A 27,121-nucleotide genomic window follows, 5' to 3' on the forward strand; every position below is an offset into this window, starting at 1 on the left:
GGGAACCCAGACAGATCCCCATTAAGCTGATGCCCTGCCACGGCCAATCCATGTCAGGTCCCAGCCAGATCCCAAGAGCCAGTGCATCCCTACATCGTGGAGGGGCCAGGGGACAGAAAAAGGACGTGTCCTTATCCCTGGGTTACATGCAGAGGCCAGAGCCAGGTGGGACCCTCCTGGGGGAGGCAGGCCCTGCTCAGGCCGTGCCGGTGTGAGACGGTCCTGCCTCCTCCCGAAACGCCTGGGGAAAATTATAAATTGCTTTTCCTCTGCTCTTCCCCAACTGGGATTATTGACCGTGGTCAGGCCGGTGGCTCAGAGCTTGCTAATGAATTGTAATTGGAAAGAAGCTGCACTTTGACACGTTTTATTTTATTTATGTCAGAATTCGCCATGCGTTAAGCCGGGGGCTCATTAAATTAGCGAGGCAGACAGTTCCTGCCAGGATGGCCTGAGCTAATGGTGCTGGACAGACTTCAGCTGGGGACTGGCAGCAGGCATAGGAGAGATGGGGCCTGCAGAGAGCCCTGGTACTGCTCAGCTCCCCCACCTAGACAGAGGGTCCAAGCCTGGCATGCCAATATCTCTCTGCACAATAAATCACAATTTTATCCTTCTCTGGGCAATAAATCACAATTTTATCCTTCTCCAGGCAGCCCTGAGTCCCGCAGCTGCCCAGCTATATCTGCACCCAGCCTGCTCTCGGTCCCAACCCATCTCCCCAGGGACGTGCCCCCCTTCTTGCCACAGGGCCGAGCACGGCGCCTGGCATCGCGCTGGGCTCCTGCCCTGTCTGAGCCCCCTTCTGTGCCTGGCAAACCACAGAGGATCTGCTTTGCCTCTCCTTCACCTCCTGCTGGCAGCGCCGTGCCCTCTGGCCTCCAGACAGTCTCCAGATCCAGACAGAACCTGAATTTATAATAATTGTGAAAGGCAAACAGAACGTAGAAAAATCTTTCCCCTCCCTGCATTGGCTTGGCCTGCTGCTGCTTTCACTCAGACCTCTCAGGCCTGTCTTCTCTTCCTCTGGAAAGTTCCCCTATTCCTGTGCCTGCTGCCTTCTGCATTATTTTTTTTTTTTTTGCTCAACTTTCTGCCACATTTATGGCATGAGTCTCTCCTGTTTCCAGAATCCCATGGCTTACCTTCAGGGGGGTGTGAGTAGGAAGTCAAGTGGCTCTTCCTTGATGTTGTTACGATGTTGTGTTATGTTAGCAGATGTTGTTCATGATAAAATGGTGTATGTGGAACAGCGACAGTGCTGCTTGGGTGGGTTGAGTCCATCCTGCACCCCTAAGGACAGCAATCCCGACTCTCTCCCCCTGCTCTCCCTGCAAGACCCCCACCGTTGCCTTGCAGGTCCCTCCAACCCTCCAAGAAAAACCAGGAGCGTGTGATCTGCTGTGGTGAGAAACGTTTATACATTTGTCGTCTAACCACTGGAAAAGGGTGGTGAGAGGGCGTCTGACCGCAGCTCTCCGTGCTGCAGCGGGATACTCAGCACCCAAGGGGCACTCGGTGCTCCTGGTCCCCTTTGCAGAGTGGGACTGGGAACCCATGGGGGTCCAGGGGTGCACACGTGCTGCACCCAGCTGGAGATCTGGGCTGCAAGGAGCCTTGCTCACAGCCTCACAGTGGAAAAAGGCAGACATTTGCTGGCCAGGGGTATTCTGTGATGCCAGCCCGGTGCCTGGCTTGTCAGGGCATCAGGGCACGGAGTCTCCCCATGAACAATGCTGCTGGGGAGGCCAGGGCTGCTTTGCACAGCTCTTAGGCAAAGAAAGGGGCTCCGTGTGTGGTGGGCAGGAATCCTCAGGGTCCCAGGACCTTCCCTGCTCTGGGACCATCCTGTGCTCGCTCAGAGTGAGGCTGCTTTGCATAAGGAGCTGGGAAGTGAGGTTTGGGAGCACAGCGTCATCCATCACTGACGTGTCTTCCCGCAGCAGAGAACCACCCTGTCTGGCAGGCCTCGTTAGCATTCAAATGAGGAGCTGCTGAGCAGAGCCGGGGCTTCCCACTGCAGCAGGTCACAGCCACTCATTCACCCGTCACAACCACAAAACCACAGGATGCTCGATCCCCTCTAACACCTCCTTCCCCCCCACACACACCGGCACGGAGTACGGAGGCTTTGAGGGCAAAAATGCACAGAGGGAGATGTCGTGGCCATCCTGAAGGCCATGGCAGGACAGTCACGTAGAGCCTGCTCCTGAAAGGATCCCAAGGAGGGGGGTGTTGCCCTCTGCATTAGGGGAGGGATTGATTGAGAAGAGTTGCCTCTGAGAAAGAGCCACAGACAGGTTGAGAGCTTGTGGGTGAGAGTTAGAGGCCACTCCAATAAAGGACAAATTGTGGATGGGGTCTGTTATAGGTGCCCGATCAAGGGGAACCTGCTGATGAGGCCTTCTGGCTCCGTCCACCAGAAGCATCGTGCTCACAGGCTCTCATCCTCCTGGGGGGTTTCAACCACCCAGATGTTGGCTTGGAAAACCACAGGGCAGGGAGCAAGCACTTCAGGAAACTCCTGGAGTCCATCGAGGACAAATTCCTCGCCCAGGTATCAAACCAAGCAGAGGAGAAGCGTCACTGGACCTGGTGCTCACCAGTGCAGAAGAGCTCATTAAAGAGGTCAAGACTGGAGGAAGCCTGGGCTGCAGTGGCCATGCCCTGGTGGAGGTTGTGATCTCGAGGGATATGTGCCTGGCTAAGTGCAGTTGGGACCCTGGACTTCAGAAGATCCAACTCCCAGCTGCTCAAAGAATTTGTGGATGAGATCCCATGGGACGCCATCCCTCTGATCAGAGCTGGAGACTCTTTAAGGATACTTTCCGTGGAGCACAAGAGCTCTATTCTAGGAAATAAATCAAGCAGGGAAGGTAGGAAACCAGCAGGGTTGAACAGGGACCTTCTGGGCAGCCTGAGGAGCAAGAAGGAAATGCAAACGCGGTGGAAGCAGGGACACAGGGCCTGGGAAGAGCAGAGGGATGTGCTGTGGGTGTAAAGGGGTGGGATCAGGAAAGGCAAGGCACTGACAGGACTCAGCTTGGTGAGGGATGCAAAGAGTAACAGGAAGGGGTTCTGTAGATCAGAAAAGAAAGAAAAGAAAGAAAATAAAGGCCAAGGAGAATGTGCTGCTGGATGAGAGGGGTGAAGTGACAGCGACAGACAGCAGGGGACCAGGAACCCCCTGCCCTTGGTGCCGTAGGAAATAGAGGCAGCAAGATCAGAGCTCTGGGAGGGCTGGAGGGAGGCCGAGCCTTGAGCCTTGTGTACTGCAGGGCAGAAAAGCCAGAAAGGGAGATTCACGTTTATTTAGGAAAGTGGGCCGTGTTATTAATAACCCGTAATGAGCGTATTGCTGTACACGGCAGCGTAAACATACACACGGCCTTACCGAGCCAGGCGAGTTCCCTGCTGCAAATTGTTTGCAATTTGCAGTCGGCTGTGTCTATAATCACGGTGACTGCGTGATTCCTGCTTTCAGCGCTGGGAGGCTGGCACGATAATGAGGGGCTCTGCTAATTGGTGCTCCTTTAACTACAGTTTCTTGCAAGGAAAAGTTGTGCTCGAGCCAGTCCTTCCCCCTCAGCGACAACAGAGCTGATCTTTCACCGATCAGCCCCATTCTGGCCCCAACATCAGGACTGGAGTAAAGACAAGGGAAAGAGAGTGAAGAGTGAGGGAGGTGATGCTGGGCTAAGGGGAGTGAGGCAGTGCCAGGGCTGGCACCCAGACTGGCACTCAGGACACGAGGATTTATTCCCCAGCCACCCCTTCAAGCCCAGCACGGCTCTGATAAGCAGAACCAAGGAGAAAAAAAACGCTCCTGAGTCATTTCTTTGGCTCCTGTGCCTGAGATATATCTCAGAGAGCTGTCACCGACAGCTAGAGGAACACTGCTGCTCTGGAGGTTTCTCTTCTCTCGTGCTTGGTGTCCAGCTCTTGCCCTGCAGGGCTGATAAGCACATCTACTTCTCTCTGCCTCCCATCAGGGGGGCAAACAGGCCTGCCAGAGCCCTTCTGTAGCAGAGATGACACCAAACACCATAGGGCGTTGGGAGCTACCCATGCACCAAAGCCACTTCTTGCTGCCCTGTCCCCCTCGTCCCTACTAGGAGAGTGTTCCCAACCAAAGGGCAACTCAGTAGAGATAATGCCAAAGGCATCGCTGGCAGAACTTCTTGCTGAGGCTGCTACAGGTGTGTACAGAGCGCTTCTGGGTGACAGGAGAGCTCAGCACCCTCCTGCCTGCTTGTATGAACACAGTACGTGGTGCCCACTGCCTCGGCACAGACTCCACAACACTTTGAAGTGGTTGCTCTGCTGCAGGAAACGTCCAGCACAGGGCAGGAATGCAAGGACTGGATATGAAGAGGGAATTGGGGTTGTCACATAATGGGCTGCCTGGAGAAAGGCAGCCTGGTCTCTGCAGAGCAGTGGGTAGCATTGCTTGCACATGCTTAATGCAGGCCCTGGGGATAACTGAGCACTGGGAGGCACTGGGAGGCACTGGGCAGCGTTGTGCCACCTTCTCTGAGCTCAGCAGCCCGGGGTCACCTCCCTCTCACCTGTTCCAGGCTCTGTGAGAAAGTATTTATTCTTCTGGGGCTTCCTCCAGGGGCCTCCCCAGCTCTGGTATTGTTCTAGGGATACTGGATCCATGTGAAGAACAGGATCTGCTGTCCTCTCTGCAGGCCTGTCACAGTATCAGCCCTTGAAACACCTCAAAAGAGTTGCTTCGCTGCAGAACATTGGAGGCTGGTGAACTGTACAGGGAAGTCCAGCATACAGAAGGTAAGGGCCACAAAAGCAGAGCCTCTATGGCTTTGGTGCTTTGACCAAGGGTGGCAAAAAGGAGGAGCCTTCTCTTCTCTTCTCTTGTCCCATGAAAGATGAAAGGGCTTCTCTTTCACCAGTTTGAAGGATGTAGGACTTAAATAGTTTAAAACATTTTAAACCCTAATGAGGAACGGTGTCCCCAAGCTTCCTCCCCAAAAGCTGTTTCTGCCCAAGCCCTCTCCTCTCCCCCCAGGCAGAACACCAGCTGCATTTTGCACGGACAGAGCTCGAGACACAGCAGGCTTGAAAAGTCTCAGCTCAATCGAATTACGCTCTCCCAGGCTTGGTGCCTGCTTGATCTCATGAAACATAACCAGATTTCTCCTAAGAAGAAATCAATAAGCTAAGTGTCATCGTCTGTGCTGAATCCTGATCTGTGCAGAGTTCATTACACTCCCTGGCTCCGTGCAGCTGCACCCTGTGCTCTCTGCTCCTGGGCTGCCACGGCAAGATGTGCCATTGCACATCGGTGGCAGCAGGAGTTTGTGTCCTTGGAGCAACTTTTAAATCACCCATTTCCCACCTGATGACACGCAGTAAAGGCAGGTCTTGCTGACATGAATGATGCAGCTGAAGACTTAACTTAAATCTAGAAGGAAGAGGCCCACGGGACACTGTGAATGAAATGGGGTTGGGGGAACACAAGGAGGCCCAAGCCCACCCCAAATGACCCACAAGGATCCTCAAGTCCAGCTTCTCAGTCCCCAAAGGACCACCCATAAAAAATAAAATAAAATAAAAAATCAGATCATGTGTCTGAGAGTGTCCAAACCCTTCTTGAACTCTGGCAGGCTCAGTGCCATGACCAGGAAGCGTTGAAGCTGCTGCTGAGCCTGTTTTGGGTTTAGACAGCAAGGTTTTGGTAGCTGGGGGCTGCAGGGGTGGCCTCTGTGAGAAGAGCCCAGGAGCTGTCCTCGTTCAGAGGACAGCCAGTTTCAGACAGCCCCAAAGGGACCCAATATAGCCCCCATTCAGCTCCCCTGCCCTGCTCGGGGGAAGGACATAGAAGAGGGTGGATGCAGGGAAGGTGTTTTGAGCTTTTTTGTTTTGTTTCTCTCTGCTCTAGCTTGTTAGTAATAGGTAATAAATTACATGAATCTCCCTACGCTGAGTCTGTTTTGCCCAGGACAGAAATTGTTGAGCAATCTCCCTGTCCTTATCTCAATCCCTGAGCCCTTTCCATCAGATTTTCTCCTCCTTTCCCTTTGAGGAGGGGGAGTGAGAGCGTGGCTGTGGTGGAGCTCAGCTGCCCAGCTGGGTAAAACCACCACACCTTAACCCAGATTTTTTTTTCCCAACACCAGTTTAAAAAATAACGTAAAGCATACCAGATAAAAGAAGTTTTGCACATGTTTCATAGAAGTATCCCAAAAGTTTTGGGCAATAGGCTGTAGATTGCACACATACCTAGGCTGCTGCAGACTCGTGTTTATCAGTGACAGCCTCCATTCAGCTACAGAGGAAGCAGGGCAGGAGGTGAGCAGTCTCCATGTTCCGAGGCTGCTGACTCCATTCCTGTATCGTGTTGGTGATGAGACTTTCCCCATCCCTGATGAAGTTCAGGAAGTATCTCATTTCCACCGCATTTCCACCCAGCAGTCCAGACACTCAAATAAGAAATTAGTCTCTCCACGCACCGTACAGGCAGCGTGCAGAGATGTTAGATGAGATCCATCCCAGAAAAAGCCTCACCGAGTGAGGTCCGCGTCACCCTCCGTTTCTGAAGGCAGGCAGATGCAGGGATTCCCTATCTCATGGCTGGTTTCTGCACTGTAGAATTAACTCTGCTCAGATCTTCAGTTTGTGTACTGGTGCTTAAAACATCTGAGTAAAAATCTGAAATTATTTCGATGGTAAAAGCACCAGGGAGAAAACTGTGTGATGAGGGAAGCAGCGGGGACTACATCCCACCCATCCCCAGCCTGCCCTGGAGCAGAAGGACCTAGCCTGGTAGCAAGTTTGGGCAGCTTCTGTGAGGCAGGGCAGGCTGCTATTGAATTTGCTGCACACATCAGCCAAGGGCTGTGAGATTGAAACGTTTCACCCAAGGGCTGTGAGGGAATCCCAGTTACACTCAAAGGAACTGATCCGGACACTCTTCCATCCCCACGACAAGAAGTGCTATCCAGCATCACCCTGTTCTGTGTAGAGGCAGAACGCAGCAGCACATCAGTCCTCTGATATCCTATTCCACGACTATTTTCCTTCCCCCCACCCTCACTTTCCATTGAGAGGACACAGCTGAGGAAATGAACCCCACCACAACCCCAAAACTGAGCCTTCAGCAGAAGCTCAGAACCAAGAGTCTGTAAACGTGTCTCCAGCTTGCCCCCAATGCCTTCCAGTTGCTACCTGGGACTTCCAGGACAGGTGTGTGATCCCCCAGAGCAGAAATCCATCCGGTGAACAAAGCCATGCTTGGGAAGAACTTTACGCAGTAAGGGAACCGTGCCCTCTTTTCTCATCTCACTTAATCACTGTCTGAGCTACAAGAGGTGATGTTCTACTTGTTATTGCATTTTATTTACTCATTTGTTGTTACCCTGTCCATCCTTATTCCCCATCAGTGTTCTAGCACTCTGCCTGCCTCCCTGCAGCCACTCAGAGCCTGTCTCCTCCGCACCATCAGCTCAGCCTGGCAGAGGAATGCATTGCGTGCTCTTTAGTGGTACCAGCTCACAGAATGAACAGAAACACCACAAACAAGGATGTTCCCCCTGCAGAACTGTGGACGTTTATGTATGATGATGCAAACAGCTCCATCCTGACTCTGTTCTACTCCAAGTCATGTGCAAATACCCGATTGCATTTGGTTTGGTGAGGTACAAGACACTACAGCAACAGAAGGCTTACTGGTATTGGTGCCACTCGGTATGAGATGTGGATTAGCTGAGACCAAGGGTGCCTTAAAAGCACCTCTAAGTTCTTTTTGGGGTTGATGTAAGGCCATCAGAGGATGACAGCAGATTGCAACTAGGCCTGTCACACCTCACTGCACTGTTCTTCAACACCCACCTCTGTGGGTATCACTGGAAGCACTGGGAAATACACAGAACCCAAACCAGCCTCCTTCAGCCACGATTAAAACAGGAGCCAAGAGCAGCTGCTAGTGTCTTAGAGCACTCTCATTACAATCTACCCTACATCCTTACAGTGCAACAGCTACACAGCAAAGTGTAAGGCAGATGTGTCAGACTCGTCCAGTTCATGATGGGAATTGGCGGAACGATGGCACACCTCACAGCCTGTTCTTCTGAAAAGGAACCAATCTAGCCTCTTTCCCCCGCAGATCATCATGCAGTAGACTGGTGCAAATTCAGAACCGGCATCGCTCGAAGAGAGGGACAGGAAGCTCTCAGATGCGATTCTTCTCAGAGAACTTGCTCAGTGCTTGATGAGGAAATGTCCAATAACCTCCAGGCAGCGTAGGGGTTGAGCTCGTCCTGGTCTCTGCACAGTGCCCATACGTACAGCATCCGCAGAACCTTGTCCTGCAAGAAAAATCCTTGTTAGAGCTCGCGTTACGGTCACAGACCTCCCAGCTCAGTACTGACTGGGGAGATGTGTAACATTTGCTCCAGAGACTTGTCGTTTTTCTTTGTAGGTTCAACATTTACTACATTGTGGTTAAAAATTTACCCCAGTTAGGAACAGATAAACTTTCGATATCTGAAAACAGCATTAGAATTCCCAAATATCTCTGCCTAACAAACATTAGCTGACACCACAGCAGCCAACTTTCTATTAACAATACATCAACTGTTATTACGTTTCTGGTTTCAAACTGGTTTGGCTGTCAGGCTGTACTGCTGCCTGTAATCTTCAATCAAGTTTAAGGCTCTTCCCTCCAGCTACAGCTATGCCATTCCCAAACCAGTCTGAGCGCTGCATCCTCTCCCCACAGCTACATCACCAGCACCCACATTTCCATTTGAGCAGCTCGAATTAATCAGAAATTATCACCACTGGATCTGAGGAGGGACAGAAAGTAAAAATAATAACTTATCTACATAGATTAGAACACACCACGAATTGAATCCGTTGAATATCATGAAATGAATCCCTTAATTATGGTGTGTTGGGTTTATGTGGCAAGGTTTTGGCAGCAGGGGGCTGCAGGGGTGGCCTCCAGCAGCTGCCCCATGTTAGACAAGGGACAATTTCAGCAGGCTCCAAAGGGACCCACCACTAAAAGTGTTTTCATTTTTTGTTTTGTTTCTCTCTGCTCTAGCTTGTTAGTAATAGGTAATAAATTATATTAATCTCCCTGGTGCTGAGTCTGCCCAGGACAGAAATTGTTGAGCAATCTCCTCGTCCTTATCTCAACCCCTGAGCCCTCTCCATCAGATTTTCTCCTCCTTTCCCTGTGAGTAAAACCACGGCACATGGTCTTATGAAAATAACTCCCTGACTAGTCACTGCAGCTAGACATGACAAAATCTCTGCGTCTCTCAGGAGAGAGGTGACACTGCCTAACACACAGAAAATGTGCTCCTAGGAACCCAAATCTGACACAATATCACAGGTGCTATGATTAGTTTAACTGCTCCCCTTTTTCCATGACTGTTCCTTCCACAAATCAAAGTTTATTTGGATTTTACCATTTCTGAGTTGCCAAAGCTGCCCAGAATGGAACTGAAAGTTTACTCAAGCTTTCTGTGTAAATTCATCACTGCCATCTGAAGCAAGTATGTGATGACTATTAGCATAGCCATGTAACGTGACTGAGCCCTGGATCAGGTTGCCCATGGAGGTTGTGGAGTCTCCAACCTTGGAAATATTCAAAAGATGCCTGGACATGGTCCTGAGCTTCAGCTGGGGGGTCACACCAAATGAGCTCCAGAGATTCCTTCCAACATCAACCATTTTGTGATTCTGTAACGCACAGGGCACAGCAGGATCTTTCTCCCTCACACACAGATTTCCAAACAAAAGGCGGCTCTCCATGCTAAAAATAACGAAATGGAAGGCCACACCATGTTTTAGAGGCAGCAGCAGATGAAAATTCACAAATGCACTTAAAATCTCAACTGGAAGAAAATTAGATAAAGAGGCCACGACACCATGAGGGACTGCCAGGGCTGGAAGGCAGCACTGAAGCTCAGCCTGTTGCCAGAAGCTCTGAGTGTCTGACCAGGAGACGTCTCCTTTATAAGGGCCAAAACCAGCCCCCCTAAGCCACAGAACATTCCCCAACACACCACTCCAACTTCAGTTGCTGTGAAGAAACATCTAATAGTGTTTTATGCAAGTCCCAAAATAACCGCAACAAAGAAAACGTGAAAATAAAACTGATGGAAATGGGAAAATCTATGACTCCAGAAATAAATTGCTACGCTTGTGAAATGACTGAAGAGAATAAAAAAGATCTCATCACGCTCCTAATCAGAGAGAAGCCAGGTCCCTATCTGTGGGCAGCCAGAATCGAGCCACAAAGTTAGCTATAGTGACAAAAGGGTCAACCACTCTGCAAGGACACAGGCCTCAGATGATCAGGCCTCCCCTCTAATCACATTGGGCCCTGTGGTGTGACTGATTAACAAGGATGTAATTAAGTGCTAAGGGGAGGGGTTACTGTGCAAGGTGACTCCTAAACAAACTGGCAAAGGCCTGATTTCTGGAAAGTTAATGACCAAAAGACAACGGCCCTGCGATCCTATAAGTTGCAATCCCAAACAAGAATTCCTGGAGAGCTCCAAGGCCTGCAGCAGGCTGCACCAACAATCTCCCACTGAGCTCAGACGCCTCTCAGGGTACCCCTGAGGGAATCTCAGGGCTCAGCCTTCAAGGAACAAGCTCACCCACAAACCCTAGCCAGGGAGTAGGGTGAGTTACTGTTTTGGAAGCATGCAACTGGATTTCAAAACACTGCAGGATGCTGCAGGCTGAACAACCCCAACTCCCTCAGCCCGTCCTCACAGGAGAGGTGCTCCAGCCCCTCACACGTCTTCCCCTCGAAGGGGGACATTCCCCAATATTCTCAGCAACGCCATTAGGGCAAGACAGCACTTTCTTGTGAGTTATAAGGTGTGTGGGTACGTGAAATGCAAATACACCACACACTGCTGTAGGGAACAGAGAACATATAACTGACACGGCTGGCAGGGGACCTAGGGAAACCATGTGCAGCCGGTGAACATCACTTACCGGATCGCCTTCTACCACTTCCCCTTTCTGATTCTTTATTACCATCACAATCTGAGCTTGAAAAGTGATGATTAATACTGGTCCCTGCTCCATCATTTTCCCCATAGCCAGCTGCAATAAAAAAAATAATAATAATAAAAAAACTATTAGAAAACAGACATTTCTGCAGATTAATGTAAAAGCAACAAGTGTTTAACACAACTACCGTGGCTTGACACAGCTAACAATTCCATCTCCTTGAAGCACTGGAGTTATTTTCACCCAGTTATACTTGCTCTGTTCACACAAATGCTACATGCCTTATCACAAAACATTTTCCCAAAATCTTTCTTTCTTCACCAACAGTCTCTTCTCTCTGGTGACCAATGACAGAATGCGAGAGAACAGCACAAAGCTGTGCCAGAGGAGGTTCAGGATAGGCATTAGGAAAAATTCCTTCACCATAAGGGTGGTCAAACGATGGGACAGACTTCCCAGAGAGGCGGTTCATGCCCCATGCCTGTCAGCGTTGAAGAGGCATTTGGATAATGCTCTCAGTAATGTGTGTTAGGTTTTTGATTTGTTTTGTTTTAAGCTCTGAAATAGTCAGGCAGTTGGACTTGTTCTCCGAAGGTCCCTTCCAACTGAATTATTCTAGTCTATACTTAAAAGATTTCCCAGAATTGTTCTGAAAGTTTTCACAGTATTTCCAAATCTAAAAGTCTGGAAAAGATGAGCAGGCTCTGTTTCATCTTTTCCAAATTACAAAGTAATAATAAAAGAAACCCTGCTCTTAAAAAACAAAAGCAGAAAGCTACATTTTCCAAGGAAAATGCTTGTAAATGGATCTTTAACACGAAGTAGTATTGAACTAGATTTAAAAATTTAACTAGCAAACTTTAGGTAGTAGGATTATATTCTTCTGTATACTCTTCAAAAAAAAAATCATTGCATTTTATCACAAGGTAAAGAATACATCACAAGAGACAGTTACAAGAACATGCTACAATTTACAAAGATGTGCACTGCATTTTATACCTGCACGTTGCTGCTTTAAATCAAAAAGCTGGACAACAATACCTGCTTCTCCAGCTAAAACAGGGTAAGCTATTCATTGTAGTCCAATATCCTACTCAGAACATCGACTGCATTATTCCTGCAGGAGGTCAGAACTCCTCCCCCCTGCTATTTTCAACCGGACAAGAGAACCAGGAATGGAATGGATATGCATTTATGCATTTTATTCTCCCCTGAGGAAAACTCAGCAATTCTGCAATGCTCCTTTGCTTATCCAGAGGGAATCAGTTCTCTAGCCCTGCAGTAACTCACGCCATTCCAGCCAAGGCTGCATTTTTGGAATGCGCCTGGTCATCCAGCAATGCATAATGCCCTGTAGCTAAAACCAGATCTCACAGCCCTTTATCGGACCCATTTCTGTGACAATTGTTTTATATGACACCATCCAGTACTGCCAATTTCTGACAACACACATTTCCATGCATGTTTCAAGGAGGAGAGGGACCACATCGCTGATTAGGGTGTATCCTTTACAGGTACCAAGACTTCCAGATGAAAAAAAATACTTATATTCAAGACAGTATACGTATCACTCCCCCCACATCAAGTTCAGAAAGCCTATTTCAAGCCTATTTCAGCCTATTTCCTTTTTCAAGCCTATTTTAAGTCACATACTTAAAACTACATTTAGGCAGCTTAATGAATAGTCCTAACAAATATCAGAGACACAAAATTTCATTTAACTTAAAGGCAGCAGCTATCTAATGAAGGAGGAAATTAGAGTGCTTAAGCAGGTACCTAGAACGTGAGTTCTTATGCTGATGTTTTAAGACTTGATTTTAATTTCAGTGCTGCAAACTTTGTAGCATGTGAACTCCCTTAAATCTAAACATTCTTTCTCAAATTCAGGGAACAGTTTTTGTGACTCAACATACTCCTATAAATCTTATCTAGGGAAATGCATTTCAAAATTTAAATATACAGCATCCTTTTATGCTCCTTTCTTGCAACACAGTGTAACAGGAACTGTACTCATTCTTTTCCACATCAATCACTTTCCAGCTAAGGTGATGTAATTTTCTTGAGAAACGTTATGTGAAAATAGACCTCTAAAACAAGCTAACAACAAAATGTCTTTGCAGACACTGCTCAGAATCAGTGCACAGCTCTATACTAATTAGCACCTACAGAGGAAAAAGGTTATTCAGCATAATATGAAATCAGGTTTCCCAGACACTAAAAATACAGAAAAACATTTCATTTAACTAAAAGGCTTACAAAAAAAGCAGGCATGTTTATTACTTCCACAGCTTTAATTTTGTTAAAACATGCTGTTTATTGCTCAAGATATCCAGGCAAATTGCAGATGCTACAGAAATTTTCCTGCTCATTCGGCACGTGCTTGCAGTTAATACCTAATTTATCAAACTGGTAGGAGTGACTTCCTCTGCCCCTAGATGGATGAGGAAATTAGAAGCCTATCAGGCAGCAATGGAAAATGGTCTGAGGAAGACGACCAAGCATTAACTTTCTGTGTTAGGAGGTGCCTTGTCTATTAACAGGTAGATGATTTTCTTGTTCCCTGTGAAGAGGGAACAGCCATTAATCAGGTCAGCTCCCACTGCTCTTTTGTAGGGCTACACATGACAAACTCTTTAAATCTTTTGCTGTAGGGCATCTCCTCAGATGTTTCTGGAGCTCTCCTGCACCCACTCCAATTTTTTAATCATCTGAGCACAAAAAGAAAGACTTGTGCACAGGGCTGCAGACAGAGAAAAATCACCATCAGCAGAACTCCTTTGAGCAAACCCCCAACAGCAGCACATTCTATTCTCTTGGTTTTCCATCACAGCTGCTGAATTCTTCCTTACTTCTGGTCTTGCAGGAGGATATGACTGTAAGTAAGCACCATCCAGCAAGCCGATATACCCAAACAACACCAGGAACAGCTCCCACTTTGTGAACAGTGATTATTATCACCATGCTCCATTTTAACCTCTACCTGAAAGCTTACATTCTCCACATCCTTTTCTTCCCTTGGAACTAGATCACCTGTGGGTTTAGATCCTTATTCTGTAGATGTAACTGCATTCTCTGCTCCTACAGGATTGGCCCTGCACCAAGCTTTATGGTAACTGTCTGAACAGATCAGCAACAATTCCCTATTTCTTTCTACATCACTGATGAAAACACTGAACACTGTCTGACCTGGTATCAGTCCCTACGGAGACACTTAATAACTTATCAATGAGGAAATTGGGCAAAAACGCCAGGAGGCCTGCATGGATGAACAAGGGCCAAACTCAGCCAGAAAAAGAAGTGGAAGCAGGAACAGAGAGCCTGGGATGGATACAGTGACACTGTCTGAGCAGCCAGGGCTCAGGCTAGGAAAGCCAAAGCCCTTTTGGAATTAAATTTGCCATCACGGGCAATAAGAAAGGGTTTTATAGGTACATCGGTGATAGAAGGAAGACTGTGGAAACTGGGGGCCCTCTCCAGAGGGACTCTATCAGGGAGTGTATGACAAGGAGTAATGGCTTTAAACTAAAAGAGGGTGGTTTAAATTAGGTATTTTTACCTTGTTAGTTATCAAGAGCCATACAGAACAGCAGTTAACTCTCTCTGATAACTGTTCCTGCACTGCACAACCTCGGGTCACAAAGGCATTGCACGTTATCATCCAGAGTAAGCATCAACGAAGCCCTTCACAGAAAGCACTGGGTTAGTGCCACTTGCCTTTATTATTAGCCTCTCTCAATCCATGGTGATTAAGACCAAGGGGCCCTGGCACAGAGGAGACAAACCACAATGCTGTAACTTAGGCTCGATCACACAGCAGCAAATCACTCCTTATCTATCCCATGTCTCCCTTCCAGCAACAATGATCTCTGTTAGCAGAAATGGTAAATACCAAGGTAGCATGAGGCAAAAAACAGAACAAAGAAGGAAAAACATGAAGTTGTGAGTTTCTAATTCATTCCCCAAGGTGAAATACAGAAAAGGATACTCACATCAATGTTGTCAATGTCCAGAATCCTGGAGTGGAACTGCAGACCCATGGCCTTGGCTTGCTGGATTGGATGAGCAAGCTGACTGTAAGTCTAAATGAAGGAACAAACTTGTGTTACATGTTTAAATTTGTTCTATCAAAGAAAAAGTGATTTTCTGCTTAGCAAGAACCATCAGAAAAAGTTAGGTTTTTGTAAATACGCTGAATGCAAGTGTCTTGCAAGATGTCAAACAGCTACATCAAATGTTCTGCGCTTCACATAACCAAGTTCTGCCTAAGAATCCCATCTCCCCTGGACAGAGCAAGAGACCCATCATTCACAGCAGAGTATGCACACTGAGTCAAACTGACAGCCAAGGAACTTGCAAGTTCTGATCTGACAGCAGACAGGGAGAAAACAATTTGGAAATGAAGCTGGTTTCCTAATGCTCAGCCAGAACCTGGAGGCAAACCAGCACCTCCTGCCACCTTTTAGGTACATATGCTTCATTATTTATGCATCGAGAAGTGCTGTTGGGGATTCAAATTGCCACTTGCTTCCAGCAAGTATCACAGTATTTTTGGCTGCTATCAAACAAACAGGAGGCAGTCCCTACCATGCCTCCCCACCACTAACCTTTGTCACAAGCATTTAAAGGCAAAAACCCTACAGAAGTACATTGAAACACTAGAGAAAAGCTGGAGTTACAGAACAGGGATGCTAGGGACAGCAGACACAGCTCTATGAAACAAATGCAGAATGGTTTAGGTTGGAAGGGACACCTGGAGGTCATCTGGTCTAAACTAAACTGTCAGGCCACTGTTTTAGGTAAACTCTGACTCGGTATACTTGCCTTACTGATTTGTATTCCAACATTTTAGCAACCAGTAGCACAAACTTAACACTCTCAGTATGATTGTGCTCAAGAGCCTTTATCTTCTGGATTCTCATTAATAGGACTCATTTCCTACCTTCCCTTATTTTATGGATGATTCTTGACTTATGAGCTTAATTTGTAACTACAACTAGCTTAGAAGGGCTTGGTCTGTGTTTTATAAACCAAAATAATCTGCTACTTCCCTCCAGAGATTTGAAAGGAATTCTACGGTATCATTTCAAAGGTGGCTTGAAACACTAAAGAACTGTCTTTACTTTCAGACTGCTTTAAATATCCTACTTTTTTACATCATGCAGTATTGTTACAAAGACAGAATAAAAACAGCTAACCTCAAAAACTGTAAATACTAAAGACTGTCCCTTCCAGCGTGTGAATTTCCAGCCCTCTGGTGGTGGTCATTAGTAAGGAGAACATTCATTTTAAACTGTTACATTATTTAGAAACAAATCAAGCATGGGCCTGCATTGCTAACAACAGAATTATTCTGGAGCAGAGTGAAGAGAACACGTGTCCTGTCTCGTTTAAACGCCATTGTCAGGTAAAGATCTGCTTCCATGAAGTTAAATGAACAGTACAAGCACTGAATCACAACAAATTCATATTCAATCCTTCAAGAAGTTTATCCAATACTGAAAAATTATACCTGTACAAAAATAAAATCAACATCTAAGCAATAAATTCAGTTTTCTGCAGCCAGATTATCCAGGCTGCTGATTTTCTATGCTGCAATTTCAGAAAAACTTGAGCCTGCCAAGATTGCTGGGATATTGCAGTGAAGTTTTGTTTGTTATAGTTCCAGGGACAACTTGACCCTGCAAGCAGAAAATTGTCACCTTTCTGGGTCAGCTCAAACATCTCTGCACCTTTCCACACCATATCAGGGATTCTGGCCAGTCCCATGATGAGGCAATGAGCACAAACTGGAACCCAGGAGGTTCTGGCCAAACATCAGGAGTGTTTCTTTACTGTGCAGGTTACAGAGCACTAGAATGGTTTTCCAGAGAGGATGTGAAGTCTCCAGCCCCAGAGATCTTCAAAAGATGTCTGCACATGGTCCTGGGCAACCCAAACCATTCTGTGATTGAGATACTGGGGAATATGGGGCAGACACAGCCAACAAGCCCAGCCAGCACATTACAGACAGTTTCTGTGCATGGCTATGCTGGAAGACAGCTGACCATACACTGTCTTTCCACTCATTCCCCATAGCTTCAGGCTCCAGTGGTTCATTAAAGCTGAAGTAAGTATCGAGTCAAGAGGGATCTGTGTGATCACTTCGTTTTGCATCTCTCTTAATAAAGCCTCCTACAAACCAGCCCAGTGTCAAGACACTCATGGTTCCAGGAAAATCAGACACCACAGCAATTCTGGGATTATGTTAAACATAACTGGAAATGTTGTGAATTGGGGCTGCATAGGCGCTAATTTGATGAAGCCCCGTGAAACCTCATGTCACGAGTTCTTGAAAGACTCATTGATTCTTGGAGACTTCTGTACTAGAAACTTCTTCAGTTTCCCCTGGAATTTAGAACATACAGTGCACCAATCCTCAAAGGCTCTACTAAAGCCCATCCAAATCAAGAATGGCTGTGTAGAACTGGAGCTAGTTGGACTAGTTTGAGCTTCTCTCTCAATTCCCTCTCTCTCATATCTGTACTACTGCAGAAATCCATTGCATTAGTTTTTTATAGTATGAATGTTTTAGATGGGGGAGCAGCCAGGCAGAACAGGTAAGCGACATCACAGACGCAGTGGCTAAATAGCTTGCAAAGAAAGCACGGCACACCTACTTATAAATGAGAATGCTAAACCTTTTCAGACATTTTTAGTAGCTATACTTACTGCTTCGTAGCACCAATCTTTGAGGATCTCAAGTTCTCCAGACATCATAGCCTAAAATAGAAAAACCAATAAGATTTGAACATTTTAAAATACATGCCTTGTCTGAGAGTTGAAGTAACAGCACTTTCAGCAGCAAACTATTTTAAACCCCACATCTGATGAAAACCTGACGTAGGAAAAGAGCAAGAATTATCAAAGAGGAGCAGCAATAACAACTTCTATTTAAAAAGAAGAAAGAAAAAAAAAAAACAGACCTAGTCAGAGGTACATAAATCTTTAGATAATTAAGACACAAATTTAAGTCCTACTGTCTAGCACATCACCAGAACGCACCCTACCCAGAGATCCTGGGAGGTGGGATCTAACAGAAGCCAGAATACAAAACAGATATGAGGTCCATAGTTTTTAAGGCTGAAAAATTGTCAGGGAACATAATGAGCAGAAAAATCACACTGCAACTCATAAAAAGGTTTATCTTTAAAACCGTGTAATAAACACCTGGGACTCATAACAATACAGATGCTAGAAATTTAGCAGTTTTCAAAAATAAAGCTAGTTCTATGTGGCAGGGTGTTTTTCAATGTAATGGCTAGAAACCTTCATGCTTAATGCCGTCAGTAAGCTGGCCACGTAAAGCCTGAAAACACTATCCTGTGAAAAACTGCTCCAAGTCAAGTGCACCACACTTCTGTAGCTTGTTTTAGTGACATGGCACTGTCAGGAAAGGGAGCTGGACTGGACTATTCACTGTCTCATTTCACTGCAGACACTGCAGTTTCAGTCATGCCTCTGATACACACACAGGTCAGTCACTAGAAAGACAGAAGTGACAAAAACTAATTATCACTAGAGAATCACAAATATTTCTGTGTGTATTGCCACGCATCAAGTTGAGGTAACACCTTCCAACATCATAACATGCTTCTCCATTACACTGTAGGATGACAAAAATGACACTTTGCTCTCTATTAGCATTTACTTCCTTCTCTTCAAGCCTTGATCTTTCCAATCTCATACAGATCTCTCAAAACAATCGCCGTTGTACCTCTTTGAATACCCTCCTTTCACTGCCTTTCCTGACATACTGTAACAGTGAGAGGAACTACACACAGCTGTAGTAACATCCTTCACAGATTTACCTTGTAGCACATCCTTCATCTCTACTATCATCCTCTGAGTGTTTTCACAACTTAGTCTTTGAAGTTTCATATACTTTCTGGACTAGAGCCAGAAATACTTTCACTGAACCCTTTGTTATGATCTGGTCTTCACAAGCAGTTACAGATCGTTTAGAAAGCAGCAATGCACATGCACCAAATTCTTTCCCTTCACCAACATCTGATGCTCAGAACTGCTCATGCACTTAGTTCAGTTTGATCCCTCTCATGTTCATACTACTCCTCATGGGAGAAGATGGCCAGTTGTTTTTCCAGGCCCCAAGAATTTTGGTGAGGCTATTAAATTATGAAATATGGTTTTCAACTAAACTATAATGCAAAATGCAAGTTCCTATTTCTAAGGTTACCGTATGTATAATGGTGTGCAAAGCTGAGTGCTTGAGAAGCAAATACAGCCCCTGCTTTTAATTTTAGCACTAGGAAACTGAAAGAAAAGTCTTCTATATTGCAGTAAAGGAGAAAATAAAACAAATGCATCACACTCTGTCCCTACCTTACCTCCAAGACATTGGGGATTATATCACGCTCGCATTGCTTTAAAAAACGATCTTTGTCAAAGGAGGGATCCACTTTGAGTATCTCTGTCAAAACCTCAGACATTTCAGTCTTCGAGAACAATCCACCTGATAAAACAATTCAGAGAGACTGTTACCGGAAAACAAGATGGACCTTGGGTTATCTAACAGATGGAAGGAAGACTCATCTTGAAACAGCTACAGACTGCAGGTTACACTTGAGATTTATCCCACCAGATTTATTCACTTGTCGTCATATTGCCAATAGCAGGTTGCTACACTGTCTGACACTGGATAATGATCCATGCAAAATACAATAAAGCTCCCAAATCTTTCCCAAAAAGCTAGTACCACACAGACAGCTACTAGCAACACAGCTAGAAGGCTAGAGAATTGCATTTAATCAAAGCAACGATTAAACATTACCTATCAAATCGGTGACTTTGTCTGTGACAGCTCTGGAAGCTCGAATGAATGCATTATCACTTTCATCATACTTCATTTTCATTGCAAAGAACCCTGAAAGAAGAGGAGACGTGAGCAGCAGCGTCCTTCCACTGAGTTCCTGAACTAGAAAAATCAAGCAACGGGTTGTAGATGAAACCTGCTAGCACTCTTCTAAAGCTCTTTGTCGATTAACAACCTTCAATTTCAAAATCTAGTTTTCTCCCCATCTTCACAGAATCACAGAATGTTAGGGACTGGAAGGGACCTTGAAAGATCATCTGGTCTGATCCCCCTGCCAGAGCAGGAACACCTAGATCAGGTCACACAGGAACACATCCAGGTGGGTTTTGAATGTCTCCAGAGAAGGAGACTCCACAACCTCCTGGGCAGCCTGTTCCAGTGCTTCGTCACCCTCACCGTGAAAAAGTTTCGTCTCATATTTAAGTATCCTTAAGTATCCTATAAGTATCCTTATATATCCTATATTCCAGCTTGCACCCATTGCCCCTTTTCCTATCGTTTCTTTACACTTTTCAGAAACATCAAGCATCTAGATGACTATCAGAAGTTATTGCCCACTGCAGTAGAGATATCCAGTACTTTTAAATTTTGCAAAAAACAAACAACAACCACCACCTAATGACAAAGTCCCCCATACTCCAGGGTTCTAAGCGGGTGACAGTAGAAACCAGCTCACTAAAAACATGATTTTTCCTCACTATAAGCTCAAGGATAAGAGGCCAGCCCTATCCCCGGTGACATGCACTTATGTCTGCCCTGACCTCTTAGCAGTGTAAAAGTGGATCCATCTAGAATTCTTTGACCAACAGTGAAGGCACCTACAGGGAACTGGGACTGCCCAAAGACAAGAGGGGAAGAGATGTGCACACAAAAGGAGCCGCTTGGAAAAGACACACAGTTGACAACATTGCAGATCTCCTAATCACACCACCTCACAGCAACAGCAACAACAAATGTCATGATTTGTGTTATGTTTAGACTAGTTGCATAGATGGCATCAGGTCCCACATGGCAAGAATCAGATCAGAGAAAGTAATGTGCTACTACTTTGTCTTTGGAACACTTACTATTGAACACCACATTGTTGTCCTTGAAATCTTTCCACTGCTGATACCATTTTGAGTCCTTATGCAGCACCATACCCATGGCCTCTCTAGAAAGTTCAGAAGATGGGTACTTGTGAACAAGTAGCTTACATGAGAGTGAAAATAAAAAAAACGACAGCCCAATGAATCACTGCCATGAATATCACCACAGCGTAGAGTAGCAGTGACGCTGATGCACAGCATAAAAGATACATGATTTAGTGGAGCAAGGCAGTACAGAAAGCAGAGCTCAGACTTAGTCCTGCCAAATGTAATTCAATAGCAAGGTGTTAGAACTGAGAAAAATGTAACACGTGCAAGTCATAGTTTCATGATAGAACATTATGTACCCACTTGGTATTTTTAAATGCCCAACTTCACGATCAGAAGATACAGTATCATCAATTTGTGGTGGCAATTTGCTCTCAGACCTACCTGCTTTGCTAGGTCACACCTCTCCCTACAGCCTTATTTCAGCCATTTAACCATTTTTGATCTGCAGTTAAATTTTAAAGCTTTTATCACATTGTACACAGAAATATTTACCCTAAATTATAAACAATACTTACTCATTAGCTTCAAATACTCGTTCCTCTTTAATCCTCTCGCCTGAGAATTCTGTTCTTTTTCGTAGTCGCTCTGGACGCTTGTAAGGACCAGTCTGCCCTAAAACACTTTCATCTATTTCCTTCTTAACAGTTTCTACTCCCTGAAAAGAAAATACCCCTATTAGGTTGATTTACTTTTTCTTCCCTCCTTTCCCCCCAAAATGTTTCTGTTGAAGGAAGAAGATAGGTTATTCTTGGCTCTCTTACTCAGAAGAAAAAGAAAAAGAAACAGTGCAGAGTGGCTAGAACTGACATCTGGCTAGTCAATTGGCTAGTAGAGGCCATCTTATGAGAAACAGAGAGACTGCTAAGGCTAATGTTCCATCTGGCTTGGTATCTCCTCTTATAAGGGGTAAATCTAATACTTCTGAGGAGCGATGAGTAACCAGTCAAGTGGAATATTTCCTTTTAAGCTAATTGACAGTTGATAAGGTGGCATCAAAGCATATGAGTGGTTATTTATTTTCTCAGAAAGGAGAGCTTCAGGCATGCCAGTTTTTCAGTCAGTAGCTCCCAAGAATACCACTAGAACTTGTCTACAGAAGAGGGACAGTTACTACTCTACTCCACAAACACAGAAACCAGTTTTCCCCATAACACTTCTTTTTATGGAAGCTCAGCTACACAAGACTTAAACTTTTCTAGGGTTACTGAGCGAATGCTACACCTATAAAATACATTTCTTCAATTTATTGGCTTATTACAATGTCTCACAAGCACTACTTCTTAATAGAAAAGGTCTTACAATAAAAATTTTGCATCTAATTTTATACTCAGCACAAGCTTGCACATAGGTTCCATGTCAACAAGCAGTGTCCGCAGCACTGGGTCCCAGAGAAGCATGGGACATTGAGAAATACCTGAGAAATAGCTGAAGTACCTGAGAAATAGCTTTGAAAGCTGCTGTCTTGCCTAATTTCTCCCCTCCTTTTGTTACCGACTCTGCAGACTGCTTTGCTGTTTTTGCTGCTTCTTCCACACCTTCTTTTATCTTCCGGCCAATATCACTCTTACTTACTTCATCCAAACTCTGGAACAGAACGGGGAAGAAAAGATCACAAAAACACAGGTGAAAACACATTTTGAGTCAGCCTTTTTTATGAATGCTAAAGACCTGATGCACACACAGTAAAACCAACCAAACCTAAGGTGAACACACAGTTCTATGTCCCAGGAGAGACTGGAATACTGGCTCGCCACTGAAACTCAGACAACATGTCTGTACAGAACAATAATTTGGCTACTCACAGGACCATACCCATTTGTAATAGCTGCTACCCGTACATTTAGAAAATATTCTTCTTGACCACAAAGAGGAGGTCAACAATGACAGAGTAAAAATATCCCAGTCCTGTTCTTTGAAACAATCAGGTATGGCTTCTTAAGATAAGGCATAGCAGAGGTTGAGATAGCTCTCTGCTATTCAAATCTTCCTGCAGAATTAGCGAATGCATTTCTCAGTCCAACATGTTCAAATATATTATTTAGGTTGTGTTCACAAGAGCCAGGATGCTGAAACTTTGTTAACAGTTCTATCCTTTACGATCTGCAATAGTGATCACCTATGGTATAGCAAACAACTTGCACCAACAATAAAAAAGAAAAGGTGATAATTCAAATACACACAAAACACAGAACCTCAGAACCTAACTGCCACAGGGAAAGGTTACTCCATGGCTCTTTTACCTCTTTAACTGTACCAGTGATTTCTTCAAGTTTCTTTTTAATCACTTCTGAGGTCTTCACTGTTTCAGATTCAATGGTTTTCTGTGGGGAAAAAAAAAAAAAAAACGAAAAAAAAAAACATTAGCAGATAGAACACTGTAACACAGGGCAAAAAGAGCTACAATTGCTTGGGCCTATACAGGATTACTACATTTAGCTTTCTCCATAATAACTTTTTTTTTCCAAATGAGGAACACATTCTTACTGAAAAAAAATCAGAGTATAACACATTCTTTTCTGGGTAAAATCCAATTTTTTGAATTAACCAGCTCCAGCATTTAATTACTGCTGTTTATAATTCTTTAAAGATTATAGAAGAAGTACTAAAACTGTCAACATCAAATTTAATGCTCCCTTATTTTATCTTCTCATTATATGAGAAATTCCAGTGAATGGTAGCTGGGAAGATTTCCACTAAGACATCCATTTACCTGTCAGTATTTACAGCCAAGCAGAACTTCTCATAAAAACTGGAATGCAAACAACTAAAAAGTTCATTTCTGAATGTTAAATTTGAGTCTTTCTAATAGCTTAGTGACTATGCAATGAAAACATCAACAGAATTCATGGGGAAGACTTACATATTTCCTTCTTGCTTCTCGAAGTGCATCAGATTCTTCTAGCTTTTTAGCTTCATCTCGGAACTTTTTAATACTTTCTTTCATCTCTTTGTTTTTTGCTAATTCTTGTTTGATGTTTTCCACAAAACCTGATATAAAACCCTTTCTTCCTCCTGAAGAATAACATCTAGACTAAAGAAAATTGTTACATGTTGCAGAATCCAAAAAGAAATTAAACAAGTATCAAAGCCAGCAGGTAGATTTACTTAAGCCAAGCACTGGATCACTTCTAATGTATTAAATGTTGTGGAAAATTGTACCACTGCCTTGAAAAATAAGCCCCTTCCCCTTAAAACAGCCAAGCATCAGACACATTTCTGATGCCCTGTGAAATAAATCCATATAGTTATTAAAAAAAAAAAAAAAAGCTTCTCTAGGGGCAGTTTGACATTAACCAGGCTTGAAACAACCCAGTAGATGAAGTTACTAGAGCACCACTCCTGAATTCTGCCACTTGGACTCTGCTACTACAAAAATCCTTGGATTTGTCAAGTATATCTTGAACTGCTGAAACTTTCATCCTAGAACTGTTGCTTCTCAGAAACATATCCACATCTAGCAGATTCAGTACTCTAATGGGAAACCACATTCATCCTGAAATAAAAAAAAAATCAGCTATTAACCAACCTGATTGATCTCTAAAAGAGGCGTGCTCATTCTATACATGGTACCACTATGGACTGCAGGAACTGGGTATCTTCTAGATATAAGCCATATGCCATTGATGAGACATTTCTGCAATCAAAACACACGATCAAGTTAGCACACAATACAAGATGGCAGCAGTCTCGAAGAGCCAAGATAGACAGGAAAGAATACTGCAAATGGGTAATATTTACTGCTCTCCTGGGAACAGATTCTGCGTGCTGAGTAACCTAAGGACTTGTGTTACCCAAATCACGCAGCCAAACCGTTTCCCTGCGAGTCTCTCTCAAACTGCTCACCCTAAATAACAAAAAAAAAAAAAAGAACAAAGCATGAACAGAACAAATGGGCTTTAAGGATTTAGGAAAACATTTTGTAAGCTGAGAACATTTAATTCTGCATCCAAACTAACAATGTGCCTATGTGTTTTATCAGGCTTATAGATGTTGAAAAGTTTGGTAAATAGCCATGCTGCCCTATCCTGTGGCTTCAGGCTGAGAGAACTGGGCCTGTTTAGCCTGGAAAAGAGAAGACTAAGGGGAAAACTCATTTATATACATTAATATCTGAAGGGAGAGTGGGTGTAGAGAGGATGGAGTCAGACTTTTCAGTTGTGCCCAGCAACAGGACAAGAGGCAACAGGCACAAACTGAAGCATAGGAGGAATATGAGGGGGCACTTCTTTACTGGGGGGGTGACAGAGCACTGGGACAGGCTGCCTGGAGAGGCTGTGGGGTCTACTTCTCTGGAGATATCCAAAACCCCCCTGGATATGATCCTGCACAACGTGCTCTGGGCGATCCTGCTCAGCAAGGGGGTTGTGGACAGGGTGGTCTTCAGAGGTCCCTTCCAACCTTGGCCATTCTGTGATTCATTAACAACACTGCTGCCAAGCACCATAAGCCAAACCCAGACATTACATCTGACATCACTGCCCATACCCTAATGGCCCAACGATAAACGTTATAGCTCACTGGGTTCTACATTCCTAATAAGTCACATATTTTAAGTTCAGCTCCTGCTTTTTTTTTTTTTTTTTTTTTTTTAAGTTTTTCTTATTTATTTTATGTTCAGCTCTGTGGCTCTACCTAAGCTCCACTTGCTGGACTGCTGAACTTAAAAGTTTGAATTTGATCGAGTTTGAATCAAATGAAATGCTCTCCACAGCCTTCAAACTTGGCTGCCGAAGTCATCACTGAGGACAAGCTTTGCAATAAGCAAGAATAAACCAGATTATTATATGCATAATTGAAACGTCTACAAGAATTAAGAGCATTAAAACCTAGGACAGGAGGCCTGCTGGATTTTAACAGATCGCAGCTCCTAACCAAAATGCACATTTCTTTCTAAGTGGGTTACTGACCACTTTGAAAGAAATGCTTAATGCCACGTTTAGCTTTGTGCACATGAGAAGATCAACAAGCTTCAAAGCATCTCAAAAATAGGTTTAGAGAACCAGAACGTTTGTGTTGAATTAATACATCCATTCACCTGCTCAACAGAGGAGAAAAGCCTCCTGGTTTATTTTCAGCCCCATCAACAGAACAGCCCAAGGCTACAGACAGCTCTGTGAAGACTCCCTGGAAGCTCCAGGACAGACCTAGGCTAATTTTTCTGCTTTCCCTAGCTTTATAGCAGCTCCAACTTGCAGCGTGGGTCACTGTGATGAAGCTACCGAGTCAGTAGCGTGGGCGAGGCCGGTGGAGGAGAAAGAGAACGCAGAAGGCCCCGAGCATGAGGGAAGGAATCCCCTCAGCGGCACAGGAGGGGCAGGGGATGAGGAGGAGGGGAGGATGAGGAGGAAGCGGCGATGAGGCCGGAGGCTGCCCCCCTCTCCGGAGCTCCCACCCCTGAGGTAAAAGCGACCCCGGCGCCCCAACCCCGCTCCCTGCCGGGCCGGGCCGCGCCTCAGGGGACGGCGAGAGAAGAAAGGAGAGGGAAAGAGAGGAGAGGGAAGGGGAGAGAAGGAGAGGAGCGGAGCGGCCCGGCCGGGGCTCCCGCCGCCTCACCGCGGCCCCGGCTGAGGGCAGCGCCCGCCGCCCGCCTCCCTTCCCGCGCTCACCCGGCAGCCGCCCGCCGCCGCCGCCGCCGCCATCTTGAGGCCGGTGTGTGACCTTCGGGCGGCGCCGAGCGCTGACGCCGCTGCCGCGCGCCGCTGAGGCTCGGCCCCGTCACGGGCGGCACGGGGACGGGGCCCATGAGGTCTCTGCCGTGAGACTCCCTGAAGAGAGTTAAATAAACGATGAAATTCGGTCAGGGTTTGTCCTTGTGGTCAGTTACGGCCAGAGCCTGAAGCCCAGCCCGGGACGAATCGCCTCTGGGTGCCCCCGGGTGCGTTCACAGCCCAGGCTGCACAGCACTACCTATCCCCAAAATGAGTCAAACAACATTGTAACTAACATTTTTTTTATTAAGAGGGCATTTTTTAATCCAAAACAAAAGATCAAGTGCAGTATCCACTCTTCTGTTCTTCCCAGCATCTCTCTCCAGCCTAGGCAGCACGCCGAGCGTCTCCTGAAGTATCCCCTAAAATATGTGCCAAAAGGGGACATTCCCACAGGTTTT

At 45.4% G+C, this 27,121-nt stretch overlaps 1 protein-coding gene across 1 annotated transcript; it reads right to left on the minus strand.

Annotated features, from left to right (window-relative positions):
- Positions 1-7,946: 7,946 nt before the first annotated feature.
- On the minus strand, positions 7,947-26,765 carry TIMM44 (translocase of inner mitochondrial membrane 44). Its single transcript, XM_082780266.1, has 13 exons — positions 26,619-26,765; positions 24,539-24,646; positions 23,873-24,043; positions 23,253-23,333; positions 22,447-22,596; positions 21,528-21,667; positions 20,941-21,026; positions 19,832-19,924; positions 19,389-19,513; positions 17,713-17,763; positions 14,994-15,083; positions 10,987-11,097; positions 7,947-8,330 (listed from the first exon to the last, which is right to left on the minus strand). Exons 1-13 carry the CDS (start codon positions 26,649-26,651, stop codon positions 8,211-8,213), a joined length of 1,359 nt encoding a protein of 452 aa, XP_082636392.1. The 5' UTR covers positions 26,652-26,765; the 3' UTR covers positions 7,947-8,210.
- Between the last annotated feature and the right edge of the window lie 356 nt (positions 26,766-27,121).

This window comes from Aythya marila (assembly GCF_965140915.1).
Source record: "Aythya marila genome assembly, chromosome: 27".
Taxonomy (NCBI): Eukaryota; Metazoa; Chordata; class Aves; order Anseriformes; family Anatidae; genus Aythya; species Aythya marila.